This window comes from Electrophorus electricus, chromosome 4 (genome assembly GCF_013358815.1).
Source record: "Electrophorus electricus isolate fEleEle1 chromosome 4, fEleEle1.pri, whole genome shotgun sequence".
Classification (NCBI taxonomy): domain Eukaryota; kingdom Metazoa; phylum Chordata; class Actinopteri; order Gymnotiformes; family Gymnotidae; genus Electrophorus; species Electrophorus electricus.
The window spans coordinates 9,105,952-9,130,996 of record NC_049538.1 but is presented as its reverse complement, the minus strand read 5'-3'; the positions used below and the strand labels follow the sequence as shown (position 1 = coordinate 9,130,996).

The following is a 25,045-nucleotide window of genomic DNA, read 5'->3' as shown; positions in this document are numbered from 1 at the left end:
GGTGTGCTACCATGAGATTGTGTAATCTTCCTGGTACAATTTTAAAAAAAGGCCTACAGTTCATGTGCACTCATCTGTTTTTTGCTTGTTATTCGGATTCAAATTTTGTTTTGCCCCTTTTGATACTTTTGCTGGTTTTATAGTGTACATAGTAATTGTTTGTATTTAGCTGTATATATATATATATATATATATATATATATATATATATATATATATATATATATATATCAGTATATAGTATCGCAGTATATAGTAACATATCAGATACTATGAAGCAGGTTTAAAATATTAAATATTTGCTCAAGAAAAACAACTTAAGAAAGCCAGTCAGTCTTAACTGGTATCAGGAGGGGGGATTTCAGCGGAATCCGCGAAACTAAATCAAGTCAGGTTTTTGTAATCCAGTTAGTGGACTGGTACAGAAACAGGTGCGTTCAGTCGGCTGAACGGAGAAAAGTCATTTATTATTCTGCACAAAGGAGCACAACTGTTGTGTAAATTTAAGCCTACTAATCATTTACAGGTGCAGTCCAAATGACCCAAAGCGGTCTTGGCAGTTTAAAGTGAAATATAAGAACACTGTACAAAGTGGTACGTGGAACTGTATATATCACAATGATTTATGTTCTTTCATTTATGTTATCACGACTTAATAAAGTCAAGTGCAGCCGAGGAGGTGGCTTTATAAACACACTGTAGCAGGACGATTGTGAACTGTATTGCTGAGCGCAAGAGAGATTGGTCCCCTTTTGCTGAATGCATATGAGTTTATATCTTGGAACATATCTATATGATTAGTTATTGTCATGTAGACTTTGTACAGTATGCAATGATTTAGGGACCAGCACGCTCCAATAGGTGGAGCATCTCAAGCAGAAGTGTGTATAGTTGTAACCACCATATATTGAACAAGCTTCATATTAATGTAAAGTTATTTTCATAGGTGGATGCCAAAGGGGCAAGGACACCATCTCTGCATGCACAGAAAGGCCAGTAGAGGCAAGTGATGTTTATCATGTACAGCTAAAATAAATTGCCAGTTTTTATGGATGCTTGCATATTTCACCAACAAGGGTTTTCAGCAAGATCTGGAGCCTATCACATCAGTCACTTGAGGTACACAGTGTTTTTCACTGATCAGCTGTAACCTGTAAGTGAATATAGTCTTCTATAGGAGGATTCTTTAGGAATATAGCACATTATACTTTTGTATACATTTTTTATACATTTTTACATGTGCTGATTAGGAATCCTTTTGCCTGGAATTTGTATTGAACTGGGACAAGGTTGCAGTACATGTACAATTATGATCATAGAAGTAAGTATGAAGCAAAACCTGTTCTTAGATCTGCCTTTTTCCTCTATGAACTAGGCCTCAAGCTTTACCTCTGAATACAGTTCAATACTGATCCACTAGAGGACTCTCTTCCTCCACAGATGAATGTCTCTGCAGTAGAGGGATAGGTCAAACTTTCATTGCTCAGTACAAGTACAGGCAACAAAATACAGTTAGCGTCTACCAGATGTGCAAATGGTAGCATTGCATGTAGCAAGTGGTAGCAAGAATGTGTATATGATGAATATGATATACATATAAACACACACTAAACATGAGAGGTATGATGTGCAGGGTAGTGTGGAGTTCAGTGGAGTGAGAGATGTTGGAAAGAAGCTGAACCTGAGCTCACTGGTTCTGGCATGGATGCTCCTGTATCTCCTTTCTCTATCTGGCAGGAGGTTTGCATGTGTCTGCAGTGGGAGGAATAGCTGATGTGCTCTGCTCACACAACACGGGTGGTGAAGTTCTCCAATAACAGGGAGCTGTATGCCAGTGATGCACTAAATGGTCTTCATCACCACTCTTTGCAGGGTCTTCCTGTCAGCCACAGTGGATCTGTGGTTCTGCAGTATACAGTCATACAATTGGCCAGTATGTTCTTGATGGTGATCCTTACAGATATGGATGCTCAAGAACCTGAAGCTGGTGACCTGCCCTGTTTCAGCCCTCTTGATGTAGACAGGAGAATATGTGCAGCTTTTTGTAGTCCACCATATGCTCTTTGGTCTTTTTGGTTTTGAGGGAGCGGTATAAAGCCTACTGTAAACTATAGTTTGTGTGTGGTACTGTGTGGTGTTCATATTTTTGTTACTCAGCCAATGTTTGCGGGCCTGGTGGATCCACCACATTATTGGGTTTCTAAATCAATACAGCCATAACAATTTATGTAATAAAAATACCAGATGGTTTCTTATGACAAATACTAGCAATAAAGACAGGATATATGATTAATATTTACCATTTACCCCTTTTAAATCATATTTATAATGATAGTGCAATCTGTTTGTGATAAAATGTAAAAAAAAAAAAAAAAAAAAAAAGTAAAAAGGAAAATTCAATATCAGCATATGGGTGGAAAAATATGTTTATTTAGACCTAGTCTAAATGAGACACTGTTAAGAAATTGAACACATTTGTGTCAGTATAAAAAACATCAGCCCCATTGAACACATGCTCTATTCATGCCATCCTATAAAACACATGTGGGACAGAGTTTTTCTCTGTGTGTGTTGGATATGTATTTCCTGCACTTGATGCATGTGTATTGTTCCATGCATATGATGACACAGCATCACAGGCAGCCCAGATCTTAAGTCTGTATTTTGCAGGTTTAGTTGGTATTGCCCGAAGGGGCAGCAGCCCCTAAATGGCACCAGCTGCTCATCAACAGTGACATTAGGGCCAGGGTTGTAAAACAAGGGGGAGGCAGTGCACCCACTTGTCCCAAACTGTTCTGATGGCAGCTAGCTTGTCTATCTGCGTCCAAGCTGGTCTGTCATCTCAGATATCAAAGCGGATAATCCTGGAAATTATTTGAAAGTTTTCTAGAGACATTGTGGCATGGAACAGGTCTCTGCCAGTTTCTGTATCCCACAGGGATTCTGTGGTTTCCCCTTTAGATCAGAAAACTCCAGCAAGGATAAGAAGCCCAAGGTATGCACGTAAATGGGTTTGGTCCATGTCCTTCCAACGCTCTTGAAAAACACTCCTTCCCGCTAAATTGGTGCAATTCAGAATAATTTTCTGGATGTTATCCAGCATGAAAAGTTCAAAAGAAGACTCTGTGTCCTGGATGTGAGTAACTACCATCCGTGTTGGCCCTGGTTGCATCTATATCACATTGTCAGACCTGCGGGGTGGCTCTTTCTTTGGCTAAGGAGACCATTCAATTTCACCATTTTTGACATCCATATTTCTCCACATGCTAGCTCCTTATGTCCTCACTGCTGATGGGCTGGTCCTGCTTGATCGACTGGTCCTGTGACTGGTCCTGCCTGGTGGGCTGGTCCTGTGGCTGACTGGTGAGGGGTTCCTGAGGCTGGTTGTTGACTTTTTTGTTTTGATGGTGGTTCAAGTTCAGTTTCATCCTCTTCAGACTCACTGTCAGACTGAATTGACAGAAATGTTATCTTCAAATTCAGAGAATTCTTCCTCTTCATTATTTTCCCAATGTTCTCTCTCTTCAAAAATAATTTCTAAGACCTTCTGAGCAGAGAACCTTTTTGCCATCTTGATCAACTGCTATGCATAGCTTCACACGCAGATATTTATTGGTTGTACTCTGCCCCCAATTTTAAGGAGTGTGAGAAAATAATGAATGATTCCCACAAGATAGAGGGTACAATGCGCCGGATGTAGGAGCAGACAGCTTGAAATATAACATTGTTGCAATCTTGTCTGTGAATAGTAGGCCCTTGTGCGTGAACACATATGCAAACACACACACACACACACACACACACACACACACACACACACACATATATCACAAACACAAACAGAAACACAGACACTAACAGTAGGCCATGTAGGAGGTCACTTTTATTACCTGTGGTTCCAGTGGACCCGAAAAACACCTGTGTAATATAAATGTCTAGGGCGGGTGTACAGTGTGAAGTCATTAAAAATGTGTTATGATATATGTTCTTCACAGGAACTGACCCAAAGCCATAAAATCTGAGGTTGAAATAATCAAGCCTAACATTTTTCTTTTGGTAAACATTGAAAACAGACCCCACAGACCCAAACACCACACAAGGGTGAAATGCAAATGTTATTAATATATGTAAATGTCATGTTTTACCATGTTTCCTATATATTATTACTGAGATTTTTGTACAAAATTCTTACACAGGGTAGCTCCCTTTTTTATGAATCTACAATGAAAATAAGACTTGTTGTTTCCACTATAATTTATTACAGTCTGAAAATGCAAGAAATCTATGTGTTTTCCTGTTTACTGTCATTACTAACAAGACCTGAACATGCAGATTTTTCTTATAACATCAGGAGCATTCAGCCACTTCTTTGCTGACAAAGCCCCTCAGATGCTCAAGACTGCACCACTGCAACTCACTTTTGGCAAACCCCCTTGTACTCACCACTGGACCCTTGCAGCTGCTCCAGAATACAGCTGCATGATTCGCATTCAATCTTCCCAAGTACACACAAATATCACTGCACTGCTGTGGTTCCCCCAGATGGCTTCCTGTAGTTGCCCACATCAGATTTAAAACTTTTTTGCTCAGGCTCCTAAATTGGGCCTGCTTCCTATGAACTGAAAGCACTTGCCTCACTCTGCACTGTAACTAGCACCTGTGCCTCTACAGCACATCTTGATATACCACCCTGAGAGAGACTGGGAAGACTCTTCTCTGTACTAGCACCCAGATGGTAGAATGAACTCTCACTGCATGTCTGTACAACAGAGTCCCTTGCTGTCTTCAGTCATAGACTAAAGACCTACCTCTTCAAGAAGCACTTAAGCTGTTTAATGATCCCCAGCCCCCTGAGGAATTACAATTCATTTACCCCCCTGGCCCCCTTCTCCACACACACACAAATCCAAAGATTCCAGGTGAGTGTTGTGTAGTAAGAAATGTATAGGTATTCAAAATTGAAGTACACCAAGTATCCAAACAGAGAAACAGAAGGACATTTCAGACAGAGGTTCTTCACCAGCTGTGCTAACCAAGCAAAGTACTTCTGAACGTGTAGGTGGAGGAACCAATCCATATTTGAAAAAGTAGATGTTTAAATCATAACATTCATTCCTTCTAAAGTTCCAAGACTGTAGATATTTTTTCTCTTTGAAAGACTTGTGCACCTGAATTCTTCTTTGTGTGTGTGTGTGTGTGTGTGTGTGTGTGTGTGTACACACAGAAGATTCCAGGTGCACAAGTGTTTCAAAGAGAAAAAAAGTATCTACATTATTACTTATCAACTCACAAAAATGAAAACTGCATTATGATGTCTTTGGCTCTATTTGACAGAAAACAATGGTTGTCAAAAATTCCCCTTTCCCTTGCAATAACAGGACAGTACGAAAACTGCATGTACTAAATATGTATGTACTGTACTAAGTACTAAATATGCATGTAATGTCTTTTTTTTTTTACCACATATTCATAAAAATAGATTGATATACAACTGATTAGTCATAGATTGAAATTTAATATCAGTGGTGAATTTCTGTCATGTCATTTAGCTATGATTTTATTTGTTGCTGTAGAACAGGCCCTTTAGCTTAATTACTTATCGCAGGTGTTAATATTGTCCATCTTCTATGTCGTCCATCTATAGGGGAAGGGGTGCTTTTACCATCTCTCAAGGAATTTTCACTCATTCGTATCTCAGTGCTAACATCCAGTCTCCCCAAGAGAATCTCATTATGAAAGGTCTTTCTTCTCAGGCACACTCACAAGCACATTGCAACTCATCATCAGTATGACACTTCTAATGGCAATGTTCCATGTTCCACTGTAAACATGGAGAAAACTTTTTAACCTTTGGTTTATGTAGTGCCATAGAAAGTGCCACAGGATGCTCTGTTTTGAGCTTTGATATTTTAAGCCTTAGAGATGTATGGACTCTCCCTTTGAGAGGTTCATCTGCAGGCTGCCTAGAAGAATGGTTCAGAGGTACAACTTCTAACTGCCACACATTGTGCAGCTTTATTGCCTTGCTCTCTTCTTTTAAAGGGTAATATTCCAGCGATCCACTTTGGCAGACAGAAAATCTATTACCACTGAGACAAACGAAAACAATCCAGACCTCACCTGTGCTAGTAGAGTGATCATAGATTCTATTTAGTATTGTACTGTCACACACAAAGAATGTAATACATTCTATATTGATGGCATGTATTGATTGTGACCACATTTGTAATATTTGAATCAGGTACCTGAAACTTTCAGTGCAATACTTTACATTTACCTCCCTTGTTTTATACGGTTCTCTTAAGATAATTTAGGATATTTTAAGATTTCAAACAATACTTTCTATAATAGTACTATCAACAAGTTCATTAAAAAGTTCAGAGGAGCCAAAATACAGCAGATGATTGTCTGATATTTTAGACTTACTGCAAACAGAGTTCTGGCTGTTAGACTTTACCTTCTCTGGCCTAATTGGGCTGGAAGCTGTGGCCAGATATTGAAGCAGCATTTTACTGGAGAATTCCCAAAGCTCAGCTATGATGAGCTCATGGTATCTGTGTCACCTCACCTTCATTTATCAAAGTCTGCCTACTTTTGCTGAGTAGTTTGTTTTTGTGGTTTGCATCATACATCACCTGCCAGGCCTAATGGGGGCCAGCATGGAGGACATGTGGCCCTGAAATATTCCCTTGGGCTTCCCTCTCCTCTTTCCTCTTCTCTCCTCCTTCACAATGGCCACAGATGTATATTCACAAAGCAAGACCTGAAAGAGCACACTCTACATCACTGAAGAAAAAAGTTTTGTTCTAAAATGTAAGTCAGGAGTATGGAAACTTTGAAATTGCAGAGAAGATTTAGCTTATTTAATCTTAATGTTTTGGATTTGTTTATAAGAAACTAATTATGTGCAGCTGAAAAGAGATATGTCTCTCCATTACTCACTAATGATAATCTTAAAACTGTATCACACTGTTTTTTGATGCAGAAAAAAGGTTGTTTTTAAACTATTTATTGGTTCTGACATTAGATGTGTCAATATCACAGAACACATACAGAACTCTTTATAATTACAGTCTTCTGTTGAGTTTAAATTATGTCTATGAAATGAATATAGATATCACTTGATTCCTAAATACGACACCTTTTTAAATAGCACATTCAACAAATAACGTTAATCTACCACATTCTGAGTGAAACACGGCGAGGCATTGGTTATATTGTTTATAAATATGCAAAAACAACTTACATGTGGTTCTTTATTTCACTGATTGTTGGTGTTACATTCAAAATGGTTCATCTGTCTTTCTGTGTTATTCTAAAATCCAAGACTAAATGGATTACAACACTAGCTGAATTTTATTTCCTTTCAAATTGCACTAATGACCATTTCTTGTAATGAGATTAAAAAGGAATATGATGCTGAGCTAGGTTGAAGTAAATGTGTTTTAGACATGCAGTCTAAGTTATGATGGCATACACCATACTTTCTTCCACACAATAGAACAGAAATACAGCTGTTCAACATTCTCACACATAGACATGTCTTCCCCTTGTGTCTCTTTTTAAAACATACTGTACTAAACTTAAACACCTAAGATAATTACACACATTTCATTTCACATTTCTGTTTCAAATGCATACCTTACTGTTGATTGTTGCCAGGTGTCAGGGTTTTTTTTTCTTATTTACTTTTCAAAAAGATATCCCTTTGTCTTTAGGATATTTAAAATCAAAGCATAAGCCAATAAATGCTAGTTATATTTTCATCACATTCCCACAACTAAATACTTAACCCCTGGAGCATCCTTGTACAGGTAAAGTGTTTTGTCTCACTTGTTATAAGCAGTAGGCATCAACATTTTATTTCATATTACAAATTTAATATTGTTGACATAGATATGTACATCTATTAAATATTCAGCTAGATATGCTATATCAATTAATATTTTATAATGGAGCAGTTGAACAGGATGCACAGCTGCTGTTTATTTATGTTTATTTACATTTGCCTTGCACTGCTGCACTGGTACTTTTCAGACTGGGTTCCTGCTCATTAATGTGCTAGCAGCTTTGCAATGCAATGCCTTCGTATTCCGAGAGTGGTTGACATAGTGTTTTAATATCAACACTCACACTATACAATCTAATCTCTCTCTACATTAAACATTATAGCCACAACTACAACAATAACATCTAAATAAATACGTTAGTAACAAACACAACCTCCGCAATACAAATTTTATAATTTGGCATGATCTAATTTATTATTTATTTTATAAAATATAGTTTAGCTCATTTCATCATTGATGCCAGTCTTTAATCTCCTTCTCTTAAACAACTGTAACTGCCTCATTGCAAGTAACAAACTTTATGCGCATCACGTTATTACATCACTGCAACTTTTCATACATGTAAATTTCGTGAGTACTTTACATTTTACTAAAGAACATTTTAATTTTACTTTCCGATATGACCTGCCGCAATAGCGTTAAAGAATCGAACAGCGTGCACGCTTAAATAACCTTGCATGGACCCGGAAGCGCGAGGTTGCTCTTGATAGCTCGAGCAGCTGCCAGGAAGCGGAACGAATGAAGTTCATTTTTCATAGATGGTGATGGCGGATGTTGTCGAAATAGACAATATGAAGAATTATCACTTAGCGTACGAGAAGATAGACCCAAACACAAGTCGATATCCATACTGCATTGTGTGGACGCCCATCCCCGTGTTATCGTGAGTTACCCCAGTATACAGCATTCGTTTGTCTTCATTTTTCAGGATAAGTCCGGCTAACCCTTTCTTCGTGTTGGATTAGTTCGTGACACTTGAAAATGATAGCTAGCTAACTAGCTAACCTAGCTAGCATAGATAGATAGATAGCCACTTCGTTTATGCATATCTATACCTTTATATATATATATTTTAAAACTAGCTTTCTGTAACTCCTTGTGTAATACATATCCCACTAAGGTACAAAGTGGAAAGCTGGAAATTACAGCTCCCGATCAAGCATCAGAATATTCAACATTTTGGTAAAAGACAGACAGAGATGATACTACCAGTTTGTAATACACAAATGAGACATGCTCCCTTCTTAGCCAACTGAACACATAACTAACAAACATGGGCTTCGTTGTCGCAGAATAAGTAGCTAGCTGGGTTAGCTATCTTCTTAAACCACGCGAGTGTTTAGACTGAATGATCATTTTGTGCAGTTACAGTGGCGTACAGATCTAGAAGATCTTTAGTCGTGTTATAGCCTGAAGTGCCGTGAATCTAGCTTCTTTTGTGTTGACACAATCTCTTTAGTTTTCTTTTCCTTTGTATTGATTAAGTAACCAATCAATCAGTATTGGTGTCCGGAAGTTATTGTGTTAGGTTTTTCTTACTGGTATGACGTTAACCAGCTAGAAGAAGTAAACTTTAATTTTAATATATTCTGTCTTAAACTTGGATATTAAGTTAATCAAGACGTGACCACTCATTGTTAACACGAGCAAAGTCCTCAGCTAAATTAGTGATGCATGTTTGTCTGTCTTAGAGATTGGCAGTTGAAGGTTCCTAAACTTGACAGGAATCCAGAAAGCATATTGCTTGGTTCATCACTACATTAAGATAAAAAAAACAAACTTGTGAAATGAAAACTAATGAAAATCCTACATCATACCAATGTACTGTTGTATTCTCAAACAAGGAATCACAGAAATGCTTTCTTCTGTAGCTCTCTATTAATACCCTGCTTCATTCCAGTTTGTCCCCCACTTCCTTATATAGGTCAGCATTACTGTCCAGCAAACCTTAATATGTAGATTAATATGTATGGGGCAGTATCTAGGATGCCTGTTCTGGCTCTGCCCCACCTCATTTCAAAACTGAAAAAGTTTAGCTGAACCGCATTATTTAGAGCATTAACAAAACAGCAGTGGTGTCTAACAGATTTTTTTCTTGCTAGTGGAATATGACTTTGATTGTTTGTTATACATTCTGGTAGGGCTTAATAAGTCAAGGGCATGACTGTGTCGTACTGTACCGAAAGGGATTGTTTTCCTGGCTTGGTTTCTAAATGCACAGTAACCAGAATCTAAATCAGCAGTGAAAACTGGAAGCTTGCCAGTTTTATGAGATTGAAAAGATTGAAAGATGAAAATCCTGCATTGACTCTCTCTGTAATGATCTCCATAATGATATTAATTATGAACGAATTATGAGCTTGCACATCTTATTTTATGAGAGATTGCATTTTGTGGGTAATGGTTCATTCTTATTTTCTCTCTTGGGGAATCGCAAGGACGTAGAATAAAACAATTATAATTACACTCAGATGTTCCTGCCTTCAAGAAGTACACCATACAGTAGATAGGTTGGTTAGTTTGCCCAAATATGTGGCACACCATGAAGGAGCTACTGAGGCCAATGACTTTACAAGAGGAAAAGGTTTTCCACAGTACTAAAAAACATATTCATGGAAATTTTGGATGTTTCAGATGGCTGTTTCCATTCATTGGACATATGGGGATCTGCACCTCTACAGGTGTGATCCGAGACTTTGCTGGGCCATACTTCGTTTCGGTGAGTTATTCAAACAAATATATGAATTACTAAAGACATGTGAGCTGTTTTGAATACAATGCTAATAATTTGTTCAATGCAGAACCCCAATTGCCTTCAAAATACTTAGCATCCTTGGTGAGGTTGAGTAAAAAAGGCTATGAAAAAAATGTGTTGTATTGAAAATATGGGACAACCATTGAAAACAATTTGATCAGTGAACGATTTTTGTATGGATTTGGTGGTATTCATATAATTTGTTACTGGAATGTTACTGGAATATCCAATTCGTGTTCTGCTGGAAAATTCATCCACAAACCTGTCATAGCCTATGGCCAGAGGCAGCAAGATTTTGATAGTCTCTTGTCCATTTTTCCATGTATCCTTGCAAGATTTCCATGTCCTTTGGAGGAAACTCGGTGCCAGTGCCACATCACCACAGATCTAACATCACACTTTATATTGGGTTTCAGCAGGAGCTTTCTTCTGGCAAGCTTTCTAAATTAATTTGTTGGCATGAATGTGACTATTTGTGGTGACTGCATCTTCTAATCAGGTTCACAGCTATAGTCGGTTGAGAAGTCTTAATTATTGATAGGTTTGAAGTTAGTAGTGAATAGATTCATGTTTGAAGTAATTTTTTTCTATAGCCTGATTTATAAAGGTGAGTAGTCTGATTTGTCTATTTTTGTGATGTTTCTCTTGCTGATGGATAAAGGTGTTTGGTCTGTGTGTCACTTTGAATTTATAGCCCATGAAACAGGAATTCATGGATGACCAGTTACAAGTTGCTAGAGACTAGTATGCTGAAAACCCCCAAATTATGATGATAAAATTTGGTTCAAAAGAATTTCTAGCAATGCCAGTAATTGTGATGTATGATTTTTTTTTTATTGGCCTCTTTGAAAGTATATGGTAAAAAGCTGATAAACAAAATCACATTTCTTCACACCCTTCTTTGCTCATCTATACAAACAGCCAGTAAAACGCCATTTGTTCAGCCTCAAAACCACCACAGAATTTTAAGCAACCCAAATGTTTCTCTTTACTCTTTTTTTGTTGCACTCCTACACAAGTTATACCTGCTTTGGGAGGACATCTTCATAGAATCTCCCTCTGGAATCACTTTAAAGTTCAACACTTCCCTTCCAAACTCTTTATGCTGTTCGACAAGCAGCATGCACCGTTGGATCAATACGGAAAATCTTTACCAATGTACAGAGGTGCCGTGCGTGTTGCAGTCTAATCTCTAATAAGATGGGTTTAAGCCTGCACTCGTTTGTGCCTCCTCTCTCTTGCCTGATATTTGATATGGTCTATGCAGATGCAATGATTTATAGTATAGGTCCTAACAGTCATTCAGAACTGCTCATACAGGAAGATGCTTTTTTTTCCCTAGTCATCATTTTGCAGTGGGAAATTGCTCTGTGCTCTTTTACACCAAAAGCTCACATCTGACTCTTCAGCCAATAGGAGTTTTGTTTGGCTTTAGGTTGTTTGTACTGCAGATTGTCTTTTTAATGATTTCACTGTCAATGTCTCAAGTGTAATGATGACAGTAACAAAGGTAACATATAGGCTGTTCATTAATGCTGCTGTGTTGCTTTTTCTGTTGTTTTGTTGTAGGAAGACAATATGGCCTTTGGAAGACCAACAAAGTAAGTTATAAAATTCTTGAGGACATCTTTTCAGAGTCATTCCTGAAAATCCGTCAAGGGCAGAAAGTACTTGAATATGTTCTGTAATGTAATTGAATGGCTATTCATCAAAATTATAATTCAGGTTTTCCACAGTGACTCAAAAAGATCTAATTCTGCCTGTTAAGTGCTATTGTCAGAATATGCAGTCATAGCTTTTTTTTGCAGTGTAGTTTTAAAATGCCAAAAACACAATATTGTTGTGGTTTAAGAATGCACTTGTAGTGAGATATAGTGTTGCCTTAAACTTTCATTTACACAGGTACTGGATGCTGGATGTAAGTAAAGTATATGCGAGTGGTTCCAATGCCTGGGACACAGCAGTTCATGATGCTTCAGAAGAGTATAAACACAGAATGGTAAAGTGCACCTGTTTTTTATGTGTGTACATGTTTGGATGTGTCTGTGTGTATTTTATGTAAATATTTTCAGTGTTGAGACTGAGAAAGCTAATTTATCTTGTTGGTAGTACATGCTCCTTATGCCCCTCCCCTTACACTTTATTCTTCCTTCAGCACAACCTTTGTTGTGACAACTGTCACTCTCATGTTGCTATGGCGTTGAACTTGATGCACTATGACAACAGCACCTCATGGAACATGGTGAACCTTTGCTTGCTTGCTCTTATCCATGGCAAGCATGTCAGGTAAGGTCAATGTAGAACCTTACTTTGGACTGTTTACTTCATATAGTTTAGGTTTTCCTGCAGCCATATGTTACATAATGTCAGATTCAACTTAAAATGGAGTAATTAAGTTAAATGCAAGTTTAAAGGTAGTAATACAATACATACAAATGTACAAGCCTATTAAGGAATACACGAAAGAAGATATGGAGTGGGTGGTTGAGTCTGTATGGGTGGGTGGATGGGGATTCTGCCTGTGTAGATGGGTGTGCATGCATCCACACAGAATAATTGGTGAAAATATAAAGTTTTCCTTTCTCTTGTTTAAGTACAGAATTGTGTCCAGTTCAAAACTGAGAGACTAAGTTTGAGATGTTGGAATGTGTGAAAAGGGTTTACAAACATAATTTGTGTGTCACTGTTTTAGGTAAATATCACATTCACATTTTATTACTCTTGTTGAAGTATTTATTGTATTATCATGAAATTTCTCTCCAAGGATCCCCCCTTCCCCCCCCGGTGAATAATATTGATGGTTAATAAAACCCAGTAACATTTGCATCCTCTATTGCACAGTCAATTGTTTGTATGCAACTTTGACAATTAAGGGCTAATGTGTAAACAGTCAGTACTTGCTGGCACTTTGCAAAACCACATCACACAAAATGTAGTCCAAAAATTTAAATTAGGCAGGTTTCAGTGAACATCCTAAAACATTTTGCAGACTTGTCTGCCATCTATCAGAAATATCAGTCCATATTGCTAGCACTTAGTTAATCTCACTGTCTAGCTTGTTGATCCATTGGTTCCTTTTTAAAAAAAATATCATTCATTTTTAAAGGAAGGTATTCCTGACAGAAACATACTGTGGCTTACATGTCCACTGCTATGGTTGTTCTACTGCTTTTCTCTCATTCCTCATCTAATAGTGTGATAATAAAGTTAGGTCAGTTTGGATTGCAGTGTGAGTGCTCACTTTCAGGAGTGCTCTTGGAAGGATCTCTGTCACGTGTAAGAGCTATTAGGTTTGTTTATGTCTAGACTGTATTGCATTATCGCAACACAATATTCTCATTGAAGAAGACTCAAGAAAATGGGCTAGCAAAGATTCCTTGTCTTGAAGCTGAACTGTAAATGCTAGAGTCTATAGAATTAGCAATACATTCTCTGTTATATACAGATAAGGCAATAAATTGCAAATAAGGCCATAAGTTCTGCGTTATGAGCATCCTTTTCTCGTGGACCATGTATGGTCTTTTAAAAGCAGGCAAAAATGAAAAGGGCAGAAGTGCCTGTCTTAAATGAACTTGAATGATTTGTTTTGCAGGTGTCTTGAATGTGGAAAGTGAGTGTATCCTGAAGTCCACTTATGGTGAACATAATGATGCTGATAATCTCACCAAATCAGAACTCCATAAATTATCTAAGAAAGTGAATACTGATTAGCATTATATAAGCTATATGGTGATAGTTTAATTAAATGTATGACAGTCTTTGGATGTTTTTTGGTTAGTCAGAAATTCAGTTTAGAGTAAATGTACAAGTTAATTAAAAAGTGGCAATAGTACAGTATTATCTTTATTTCTTTATCATGAGCTTGAGTCTCTTCCAGTTTGTCTCTACTGTTGACCTAGAGTATGAAAATTGTAGCAGCATTTGGTTGGATTTTGCTTCCTGCTGAACCTCTGTGTTGTTCAGAGATCGTAACAGAGATTCACCTAGTGGGTTTGATGGGACCACTCCACTTGCTGGACATGCATGTGCCTACAGATCTAGAAGTGCTTTGTACAAGGCTGATATGGATGAAAGGGATTTGTTTGCCCCAGTACCTGGAATTTGGATGCAATGTCAACAGACACACAGCAGGTGTGCAAGTCAGACTGAACCAGCTGGTGTCTAGATAAAGAGGATGAGATAATATGAAGCAATATTATTTTTACGACAGAGGTGCAAAGAAAATGCAGGCAGTCCTGATATTGTGACTGAAATTATGTTTATGTTGCATGTTTGTAACCATGGACTATATAGTAGCAAAAAAACAAATCTAAATGTGAATACAAACTTGTCTTGTTCCTGGATAAAAAGCTACTACTACTGTTAGTTCTATAAAAGCACTTTTTAAATTATCGCAGCTAGTATCATGATGGACCAATAAAATATTGTAAGCAAAAAAAAAGATATCTTAAGAATCCTGTGAAGAATCATACTGTCATGTTAGTACGTTGTCAAATGTATTTATATAGCTAGCACTTTTTGTTATATAACAGCTCTTGCAGTAATATTGCATACCTTCTATTTCTGATATCAAATCAATGTTCAGTTCTGCTGAGGGAGTTACAGCTCTCTCTGATCTTGTCTAATTCTAGTTCAGGATTAAGCATCAAAGTGCAATTGATTTTCATGATTTTACACTGATACTTTAAAACTTTATTCAAAGATAAATATCAATAGTGGGTATGAATACAGTGTTAATGAAAGAGCTACTTAAGTCCTACCAATGTCAGTAGCTGTGAAAGTCAATATTAAATACTTTGTGTGTGTGTGTGTGTTTGCACGTGCATGTGTGCATGCATGTGCCTTTGTGCGTGTGTGTGCATTGGCCATTTTTGTACTTGGAAAAAGCATAGCTAACCATCAGTTATCTTGAATCACTTAGTGCTATATGAAATAAGCACAATAATACATCTGCGTTTTACATTTAGTCATTTGGCAGACACTTAACGTCTTAACGTTTTTATTAGTCCTATGCATCTTCTACCTGTTCTTTGTCTGACCCACCCTTGCTCTTTTTCTTCTCCTCTCTCCTCCTCTTCATCTTTGTCTTCCTCTACAGTTGCGCTGGCTTTCTGAAGACCTGGCTGCCATTCCTGATACTAACCAGTGTGGTCGTGTCCTTGGCTCTCTATGTGAACTTGCGGTGACCAAAGCGGGACGCAGGAAGGGACTACAGAGCCCTGCGTCCTGATGGAGATCCAGGTCTCCACTACAAATGGGGACTCCAATGACTGTCCGGACCAGTGGGGTAAAGTCAACCCTGTCCTGACTCTAATGTAGAGGAGCCCAGTATAGGAACCCTAATGTTAAGCCTCTTTGTTGTAGGGTAAAGAGAGAAAACCTACAACAGGTTTGTCACATGCTGATGTAAGAAATGCTACACTCAAAAGCTTGTCTTCCAAGATACAGTTTTCATGTTGCTTTTAAAATCAGTGATGCTGCATTTTTGTTTGGTTGCAAATTAAATTATTCTGTCCCAAAGGTATTAATGTAGGGAATTTAATGGAAATCATTTTATCAGTCTCTGATATGTGTCTCTTCAATGCACATCCTCCTAAAGAAGAGACTGACATATGATATGAATTTCGTGATGAAATCTGATATAGACAGTCAGGTTCTTTACATTTTTTTCCCCTCCTTTAAGCGTTTGTCGTCTATAGCTAAAACCTGGATCTCTACCCATTTTCCTTTTTAAATTGGCAACATGGTTGATAAAAGCTTTAGTATACATTTTCTTCTTCTTACTGTGCTGCACAGCAGCATGCTTTCAAGTACATTAACACTTGTACATTACTGTAATTCTGTGTACTGATTTGCCCTTTCAATCTAACTATTAAGTAAGTCTTTTGCATTATATTTAACATTGCAGTGGCAGCATAAAGTTCCTTCTATATTAAGGGTATGTTTTTTTTAAAGCCTTTTTTTCTTTTGTTTATTTTGATAAAGCCTAAAAATGGAAACTATTTCCTTTAAGAATTATTTTTTGATACATGTATTAGATGGATCCAAGTACATATGCAGTACATCTAAGATTCTATTTCCATTGTATCCGAGCATTACTACTAAAACAGCGACGTCTTGTAACTTCTTTCATAACTGTATTGCACACCTGCAGGTGGTATGTATGTGGAATGCTAGCGCAGAATGTCTGTTGCTTCAGCGCTGTACCAAAATACTTTCATTTTTAAGTCTTTCTGTTGACTTGAAATACATGAATGTTAGCTGATGGCTACTCCTGTTTTTTCATGAGAATACATCACCGATGCAGCCGGCCACTGAAATGAAATTAGCCCTTCCCTTTGCAGGGAGAGTTTTTTCCAAATACAAGCCAAATCAGTTTCATTGAGGCAACTTAATGAAAATTAAATCTCTCAGTAATGACTCAGCTACATCTTTGTAACATCTCAAAACGAAGGCTTGACTTTATTGCTTATAGTTCTGCAGCAACATTGGTGGTGAAGCTTAAAGCCTGATCAAAGAAGTACATGAAGTGTCATCACACCTTTGATCCACAAGATGAAAATGATTGATTTGGGTTTTGAGTTTGGCCCCTTCCCCACTTTTAATGCAGGAGAGTTGTTTCAGGGTCAGTGGTGCCACAATATCAATGAAAGGAGTTCAAAGTTTTTAACACAGTACACACCTTGTTTACAAAGTGATAACGTCCACAGTGAATCCACATTCATTTGCAGTGAATTCAGAACATTAATAAATGTTAAACTTAACGGATCCAGATGTCAACCCGCACAAATGATGTTTTTAATGATTTTCTAACTAATAATTTTATTTTGCGGTGATTAGGTATAATTTCAGAATTGATTCCAACTCATTTTTGGGTATCTTCAAATCATTAAGAGTAATATAAAATTAAGTTTGTGTCCCACTGAAGACTGAAGTCTTTCTAAATGCATCCACATGGTGCTTGGATGACCTATGGTAAAAATGTGCTCTGCAGTTCATTCTGACCACGATGTCAAGCCTTATTGTTTCCCTTTACCCACTGTACATATTAACTTTGCATTTAGTTTCAAATACCAGTTGAACCCTGCTGTAATCCTAGACCATGGTCAGGACACCAAATCCGTTACTATGGTTCCTGTGTCTGAATCAAATCCCCCCATTGTTTGGAATCAAACAGAAAAGCCCTGAGCCCCCATTCCTGCTCTCTTGCTCCTTTTCGCTTTCACTCCTTCTCCCTCTCACACTCCCTCACTCTTTGGATGTGTTGCCAGGAACAGCAGGTAGCCATGGGTCCTCAAGCTCTTCAGAGGCTCCTGTTAAAGACCCTGGAATCTGCTTGAGTGTGTGAGGAGAGTGGCCCCTGCTGGTATTGGCCAGAGCTTATCAGATTAGAAACACATTGTGATATGTCATTGACTCTCACTGAGATTCTCACATATGGGCCTCTCGTTTTTCAGGCATGAGCCAGCAGACCTTGAGCACTTTTGTTTGCACTGCTTTTCCCAGTCAATGCAGTTCAAAGACTCTCATTTTCATTTTGATAGGCCGGTTTTCGAAGGTTTTATACTTTTATAAGGTACTGGCATAGACGGTGTAATGTTTTAGGAATGCATGTTTAAATTTATTGATTTTAATGTGGTAATAATTGTATGGCTGTTGTTGCATTACTTCAGCCTTAGGTTCTTTGTCCCCTTTTTTTGTTGTGTCAGTACTATACTGTTCATGGCATTATGTCAGACTTTATGGCATAATTCATACTCTTTGTTTCTACTGAGTATTAGATGTCTTCATTATATTTAGCTTGTATGATGTGCTCATCAATCAGACGGCTTGTACAGCCTGTGTGATTTGGGTTACTCATGTGGTTTGAGTGCATGCACGGATGTCTGCCTGCCTGCTAGCATGTTCTTTGTGTACACCTTCACCCATACACCTGTACGTTAGAGGGTATGAGAGAGTGGTAGCGTGTATGTCTACATGTAGACATCATTAACTCTGGTACTAGATTTTTTAGGTATTTAACCTATTTTCTGCAGGTTATCACTATTTATATGCATATTTTGATATTAAGATATCTAAAGATTATTTTTAAGGTTGTATTTTACTGATTGAGAAATTAAAGTAGCACTATAAATAAATGATTATGGTTTGCCTGCTTGATATGCATTGTTGACCCAGTTGCCTGTGACAAATGGCTGTTGAGGTTCAATAGATAAATTAGTCTTTATAAAGAGCAGAATGTTTGTTCTCTCCCTTGCTTACCTCAAATGTGCTAAAGTGGCTGCAAGAAACATGCAGCATGTAAGACACAGTGAAAATGTTTATTAGGGCCTCTCTGTTTTGATTTGAACTAATTCCTTAATCTGTTATCCCTGACTATATAATAGATTCATCATTCTGGAACATGAGGTATGCTATACCCGTGGGCGTAGGTGTTGGGGTTAGCTCTCTTTACGACTACTGAAAATAACCTAAGACCTAGTAATGTCTTATTTAAGAGGGATTTGGTTTATATAATACATTGCCTTAGCAGTGTATCCAGGAGGAAGTTTGTGGAATGTGGATACCTGTAGTTTAACCAAGTACTCTGAATACAAAATGCATTGTTCTGTTAAGACCCAGTCATGAAGAGGTAAAAAAAAAAAAAAAAAAAAAAAAAAAAAAAAAACTACCTGACACTTTTCCACTTTACTCTTGATAATGTCAAATGTTACCTAACTGGTTTGATTTGTCAAATAAAAGATCTTCCAATAATAATGTAATTTGTGCATTGTCTTTTAGTTAAAATAAAATAATATATTGATAGTGTCAGTGTTTTTGTTTTATTGAATATTATATTATTTTTATATGTTCTGATATTAGATGTATATGACCCTTTCTTGGTGAATGAGGACTTATTTAACAATTTAAGACTGTTTACTTTGTAACATTAAGGTCTGATTATCTGCATTAAACCATTTAAAGACCTTGTCTAAGACTAGCATTAAAATATGTTAGAGACATCAGTCTAAGATGTAGTAGTCTGTCAGATTCTGTAAACGTTGACCAAATATTGGCCCTTGACCTTAGCTGAATTGGTGTTGCTAGTAACATCACACCATTTGTAGCAGCAAACTCGCAGACGCCTGACAACGATAAGGGGGCAGATTTTAACAATGAAGGTTTTACAGTCCCAAGATTTGACATTTGGCTGTCAACAGACGACCGCTATAGTTGATAAGCTTTTGTCATAAAATTCAAGGAGTCCCGTCGTGTTATAAAGGAGAGGCGGGGAGTTCACAGGCACTCGGCCCTGCCCTCTCCATAATACATACAAACCCAGCGACTCCTGTAAGGTGATCATCCTTAAGCAATTGCTCTACGCTGGTCTTCTGCAACATTCTCTACTGTCCGAGACATTTGGTGAGGGGTAAAACACAAGTGGCTCTTTAGGGGAAAAAGATTTTTAGGACCATTTGCTAATTTAATCTAGTAACTGAAACTGAACGAACGCTGTTCGCCAAAATAGTCAGTGGTTTTATAGTCTCATAAGGTACTCTACACATTTCAGATTTTATGGAATAGCTAGAGAACAAATGTTTTTAGTGCTCTTTTAAATGACCAAATAATAAATGAGGATATTGAGCACTTTAATTAGAAACAGCCAAACCGATATAATATGCAAAGCATAGCTTTTTATTATACAATGTTTCCGTAATACACTAAGTGATATAAATGTGTAACGGTTTGCTATAAATACGTAAAGCACACTTGTATACAGAACTTATCTCCATCTGAAGTGCACGGCGAAGTGAAGGTAAGGAGCGAGCGCGGAGCCCCTCCCTCTCGAGCGTGAGGAGCGACGGTTCTTTAAATGCATTGTTGCAGAATAGCGACGCAGCGGATCAAACGCCCTTAACCGCCAGCCCGCTTTTCTCATGTTAATCAGTGGCTGCCTCTCACTTACACGTGGGGTTTCAGAGATGCAAAAGAGCAAAGCACACGGAGTGGTCGTTCATAAGTTAACCTAAAAAGGACTACGCGAGATTGATATTATTTGGAGGAACTTCGCATTACGTTCCTGGCATTTAAGGGAGGTCCTGGCGTATATATGTGGGGATTCTGAACTTGTTCGATATTTATGTTTGGGTTTGGTGGTGGGGGGGGGGGGGTTTCTAACTAGGATGCACAGAACGGAAAACATCGAAAATATCCGTCACGGCTGATCTTTCGGAATGAAACTTGACTGTCAACTCTTAATCTACTTGAAGTCAGTTGAGGTGAAACGTTTAATTTAACGAGCAGCGTTTAAAACATTAGGCTGCATAACTACTTAATCTTCAGTCTCGTGTAGTTTTCCAAAATGCCCGACTTGCGGATACTGTTCTTTGCACTGTTTTGTGTTCACCCCACGCGGTCATCGTTGTGTCCTCTTGGTTGCGAATGTTCAGAAGCCGCGCAAACTGTTAAATGTGTTTCTAAGGATCTTCGGAGTATACCGTCCGGCATTCCTGGTTACACGAGGAATTTGTTCATCACGGGTAACCAGATTAGGCGGATTGGTCCACAGGCATTCAAGGGACTCGACAATGTGACAACGTTATCACTCAGCAACAACAGGTAAAAGGACATTTCAGCATGCATTTGAACATTAATGTTCTTTCATCGATCATTTTGAAGTTTGTCTACCTTTGTTTTTACTGTATTGTTATGCATCAGCTAATTAATTTATTGATATGTACTGGTTCAACACAAGGTCTTAAAGACATTTTTACATTTTTGCCTGTCTACTTATGACTTAATGCAGACTGCAAAGCAATAGAATTTTATTCTATTTTTCTGTGGTGTAGAATATGTGAGGTGGAGTCTCACACCTTCTCCACCCTCCGAAGCCTCAGATCATTGGACCTGAGCAGCAACCAGCTGGCAGTGATCCACCCTGAGGCTTTCACAGTGCAGAGCCGCATGCTGAGAGAGCTGAATCTCAGCAGGGCGCTCTATAACCACTCCTCCATCACAGACCTGGCCACGTCTCTGCGCTGGAGCAGCCTTGAGGGTCTGCTCGGGTTGGACCTGTCCAGCAACGGCCTTGTCTACTTGCCCCCTCGCATCTTCTCTCACCTGAGCAGCTTACGCCGTCTTCAGCTGGCCAACAACTCCATAGTGTCGATCTACAACGAGACCTTCTCCGGTCTGGAGTACCTCGAGGAGCTGGATCTCAGCCTTAATGCCCTTAAGACCTTCCGGGAAGAGGGGCTGTTAGAGTTGGAGCACCTTCCCAGGGCAAAACTGAACCTGGGACAGAATCCCTACACCTGTACTTGTGGAATCGAGCCCTTTGCAGCCTGGCTAAATGTCTCACAGGGGAAAGTGGTGGATGTGGAGCGCCTGATCTGCATGTTCCCCGTTGATCTGCGCAACACGTCCCTGCTGACGGCGGCGAGGTTGATTCTGGGGTGCCATCGGGCAGGCGAGGGTGACAACCTGGCTCTGCAGACCTCCTATGTCTTTTTAGGAATTGTGCTGGGCTTTGTGGGACTCATGTTCCTCTTTGTGCTTTACCTGAATCGCAAAGGCATTAAGAAGCGCATTTATGATTTGCGTGACACTTGCAGAGAGGTGTGGGAGGGATATCATTACCGTTATGAAATCGATTCTGATCCCAGGCTGGCGCAGGTCTCCACCACTGCAGATGTGTGATTTGGATTCTTGTTATGAGCTAAGCTCTTCCAAGCCAAGCTCCTCATCTGAACTTGTTTTCTAGCACATTTATATTGGGAGGAAATCATGTGTCTTGTAAATACATGGACATGTTGCTATTAAAGTAGTTATTACATAGGTTTTTTCTCTCAGTCTATGAAAAGCATGCACTGCCTTTTCACGTTTTCAGGAGCCATCATAACAAGCACACTGCACGCTCAGTTTCTGGCTTATAAGTACATCCCACCCTCCAACTTCATTCAAAGTATTGTCGCCCAGTGACAAGGCTAAGATAGTGGATTACCCCATTAAAATAAAGATGCATTCTCTCTGCTTTCAAATGTTCACCACCTACAGAATCAGAGTACAGCTAAGTGCCTTGGTCAAACATAGATCTCAGACATCATGACCACTATGACATTCTATCCAGATCTGAGGCTGCACATTGCAGCCTTGATAAGAAGTAACTTATCAATTGCACATTGATTTTTAAAGCTTTGGGAACTATTCTAATGCATGCTGTTGCTGCATGTTCCTCTGAGGTCTGTTGAGTGGTAAAGCTGCCCAGTGATTACCAGGCTGAGCAGGCTGTTGGACTTCTCTGTCCACGTGCCCATGGGGAGCCTGCTAAGAATGTGGCGCCCTTTCTCCCCGAATCATTCCAGCATGAGTATAACCTCTTCTAAGCTCTCCGCGGAGCCGAGGAGAAAGACGCTTCCTTTGTGCAGGATAAACCAAGGGAGGGAGAGAAATGAAAAGTAGGATCTTTTGGGAAAGGGAACCAGCTGTGGAAATCTCTGGTCCCCTTTCTCTCTCTCTCTCTCTCTCTCTCTCTCTCTCTCTCTCTCTTTTTCGGAAGAAACTTTTGCTTTGTTTTTACTCCTCTCATTTTTATTGTCAGGCTGATGAGAACCAGCCCTGGAAGAGGTTTCCTGAAGACAGCAGTGAGCCTGCTGGCTCTTTGAAGGCACAGCCTGGCTCAGCTCCTAGTACGCTCAGCAGATTTTTCTGTTTAAGGGACTTTGTGGTGATAAGATACAGATGAAACTGGAACGGCTATGCTTAAGGGTTCCTTTCCTTTTTCTAAGTACAGACATGTTCCCGATGTGCTAGAGATCAATAGCATGGACTTGGGCATTAAGGTTTTGGACATGTTTTTCAAATCAGTGCCAGTGAGTATGATTAGTCTGACATTTTTAAATTAATTACTTGGTCCAAGCGATGCATGTACATGTAGAAAGGGTTTCCCTAAGGGTTTCCTTTAATTCGCCATGAATTAAATCACAAAGTTAAGGAAATTCCTTAAATCTGCTTTCCTAAAAGTGTCATAGTATAAATGTTATTATAAGGTGTTAGTATCATTTTGTGTTGAAACCTTGACACAAAATGTTAATTTGTGTCTGTAAAAGGCAGTCAGGGAGCCTCTGCAGAAACCTTGTCTTCCAAAGTGGTTTGTTGTAGCTCTTTACTTGACTTTTACTGAATATTTCGGTAAAGAGAACATAATGATGCTTACAGGTTGCCAAGTGCAAAAATTCTTTACTGAATTCTTCTACATTTATGAGGTATCCATGCATGTCGTGCATCAAATAGACAAACTCATTGGGCAGAGTTTCTTCTGCATGCTTAATAAAATTTCAAAATGTAAATTTCTGCCTGTGTCCTTTTACTTGGATACTCACCCGAACAAGGAAAATGTTTTTGGGATCATTTTTCTTTAATTCATTATTCAGGTTTTTAATTTGTTCCATATTTATATGCAGGCACAGTGAGGACTCTGGTTTTTCTAAAATCCAAAGCAACTGCACCACAAGAGTCCCTTGGAAAAGGCTTGAGATATAAGTGATACCTCACAAAAATATTAGTCTTTCATTTATACAATATGCTCATTGTGTTTCTGTTTCATTTGGACTGTTCGGTTTTCAAAGTAAATTAATGGATGAAATCAGATATTTACAAAGAGATAAGAAAACAAGTAAGCCTACTCCAGTCATACAAAGGACTGCTGAACTAGCTCATAGTGTGTGTGGTGAAGTGGCCTTTGTCTTCCTAATGCTCAGATGCCTTGTGATAGTAACTCGCCACACGCTCATCCACAAAAGGTTCATTATGTGACCTCACACATGCAATCTGTCCTTCTCTGCCAGTGGCCAGGGGCATGGTGAAAGCACTCTGAGAGGAGAGCTGTCATTCTTAAAATGGCACCTCAACGCAAGTCTGTTTGGAGGTTTTGTTGCCTATGTGTCATATTTGTGTCATATTTAGCACGTGAACTGAGACAGGAATACATTTGTCACCTCAAATAGCGAGGTGCTGTCAGGAACATCAGAGGTCAAACTAAACTGGGTTCCAGGGAAGACACTGGAGGTGTTCCATATCAAAGTCTGTATGTGGCAGAGGTGTTCTGGACACACACTGAGCTTTGACCTTGTGTAACAGGATGTTCAGTACAGTCAAAGTTTAACTCATATCGCACATTTAAAAAATATATTTTGTCCAAAGTGATGTACAAGAGTTCAAATCAAAATAAGCAGACACAATATAGTCAAGTAGTAGAAAGAATATTAGCAAAAAAAGGGCTATGATAAAAGAAAGTAATGAAACAAAGTAATGTTTACAAATAAAACACTGCAGACCTTATGTAGAGAGATAAACCAAAGAGAAAATATAGGTATTAAGGCAGGATATGAAAGTGCTAAGAGAAGGAGAAAACCTGACCGAAAGCGATAGTGCTACCTTTTGAACTGAGACCAATGAATAT

At 38.6% G+C, this 25,045-nt stretch overlaps 2 protein-coding genes across 4 annotated transcripts; both read left to right on the top strand.

Annotated features, from left to right (window-relative positions):
- Window positions 1–8,539: 8,539 nt before the first annotated feature.
- Window positions 8,540–19,272, top strand: tmem222b (transmembrane protein 222b). Its single transcript, XM_027020721.2, has 6 exons — window positions 8,540–8,733; window positions 10,485–10,569; window positions 12,175–12,206; window positions 12,508–12,604; window positions 12,761–12,891; window positions 15,704–19,272. Exons 1-6 carry the CDS (start codon window positions 8,609–8,611, stop codon window positions 15,789–15,791), a joined length of 558 nt encoding a protein of 185 aa, XP_026876522.2. The 5' UTR covers window positions 8,540–8,608; the 3' UTR covers window positions 15,792–19,272.
- Window positions 19,273–20,535: 1,263 nt separating this feature from the next.
- On the top strand, window positions 20,536–23,894 carry tpbga (trophoblast glycoprotein a). 3 transcript variants are annotated; one of them, XM_027020710.2, is made up of 3 exons: window positions 20,536–20,864; window positions 21,068–21,204; window positions 21,435–23,894. In XM_027020710.2, the coding sequence occupies exons 1-3, from the start codon at window positions 20,820–20,822 to the stop codon at window positions 22,282–22,284; spliced, it is 1,032 nt and encodes a 343-aa protein (XP_026876511.2). In that variant the 5' UTR covers window positions 20,536–20,819; the 3' UTR covers window positions 22,285–23,894. The 3 variants fall into 3 exon arrangements, with proteins under 3 accessions (XP_026876511.2, XP_026876510.2, XP_026876509.2); XM_027020709.2 differs by having other exon boundaries at window positions 20,775–21,204; window positions 21,477–23,894; XM_027020708.2 differs by having other exon boundaries at window positions 20,775–21,204.
- Window positions 23,895–25,045: the final 1,151 nt, after the last annotated feature.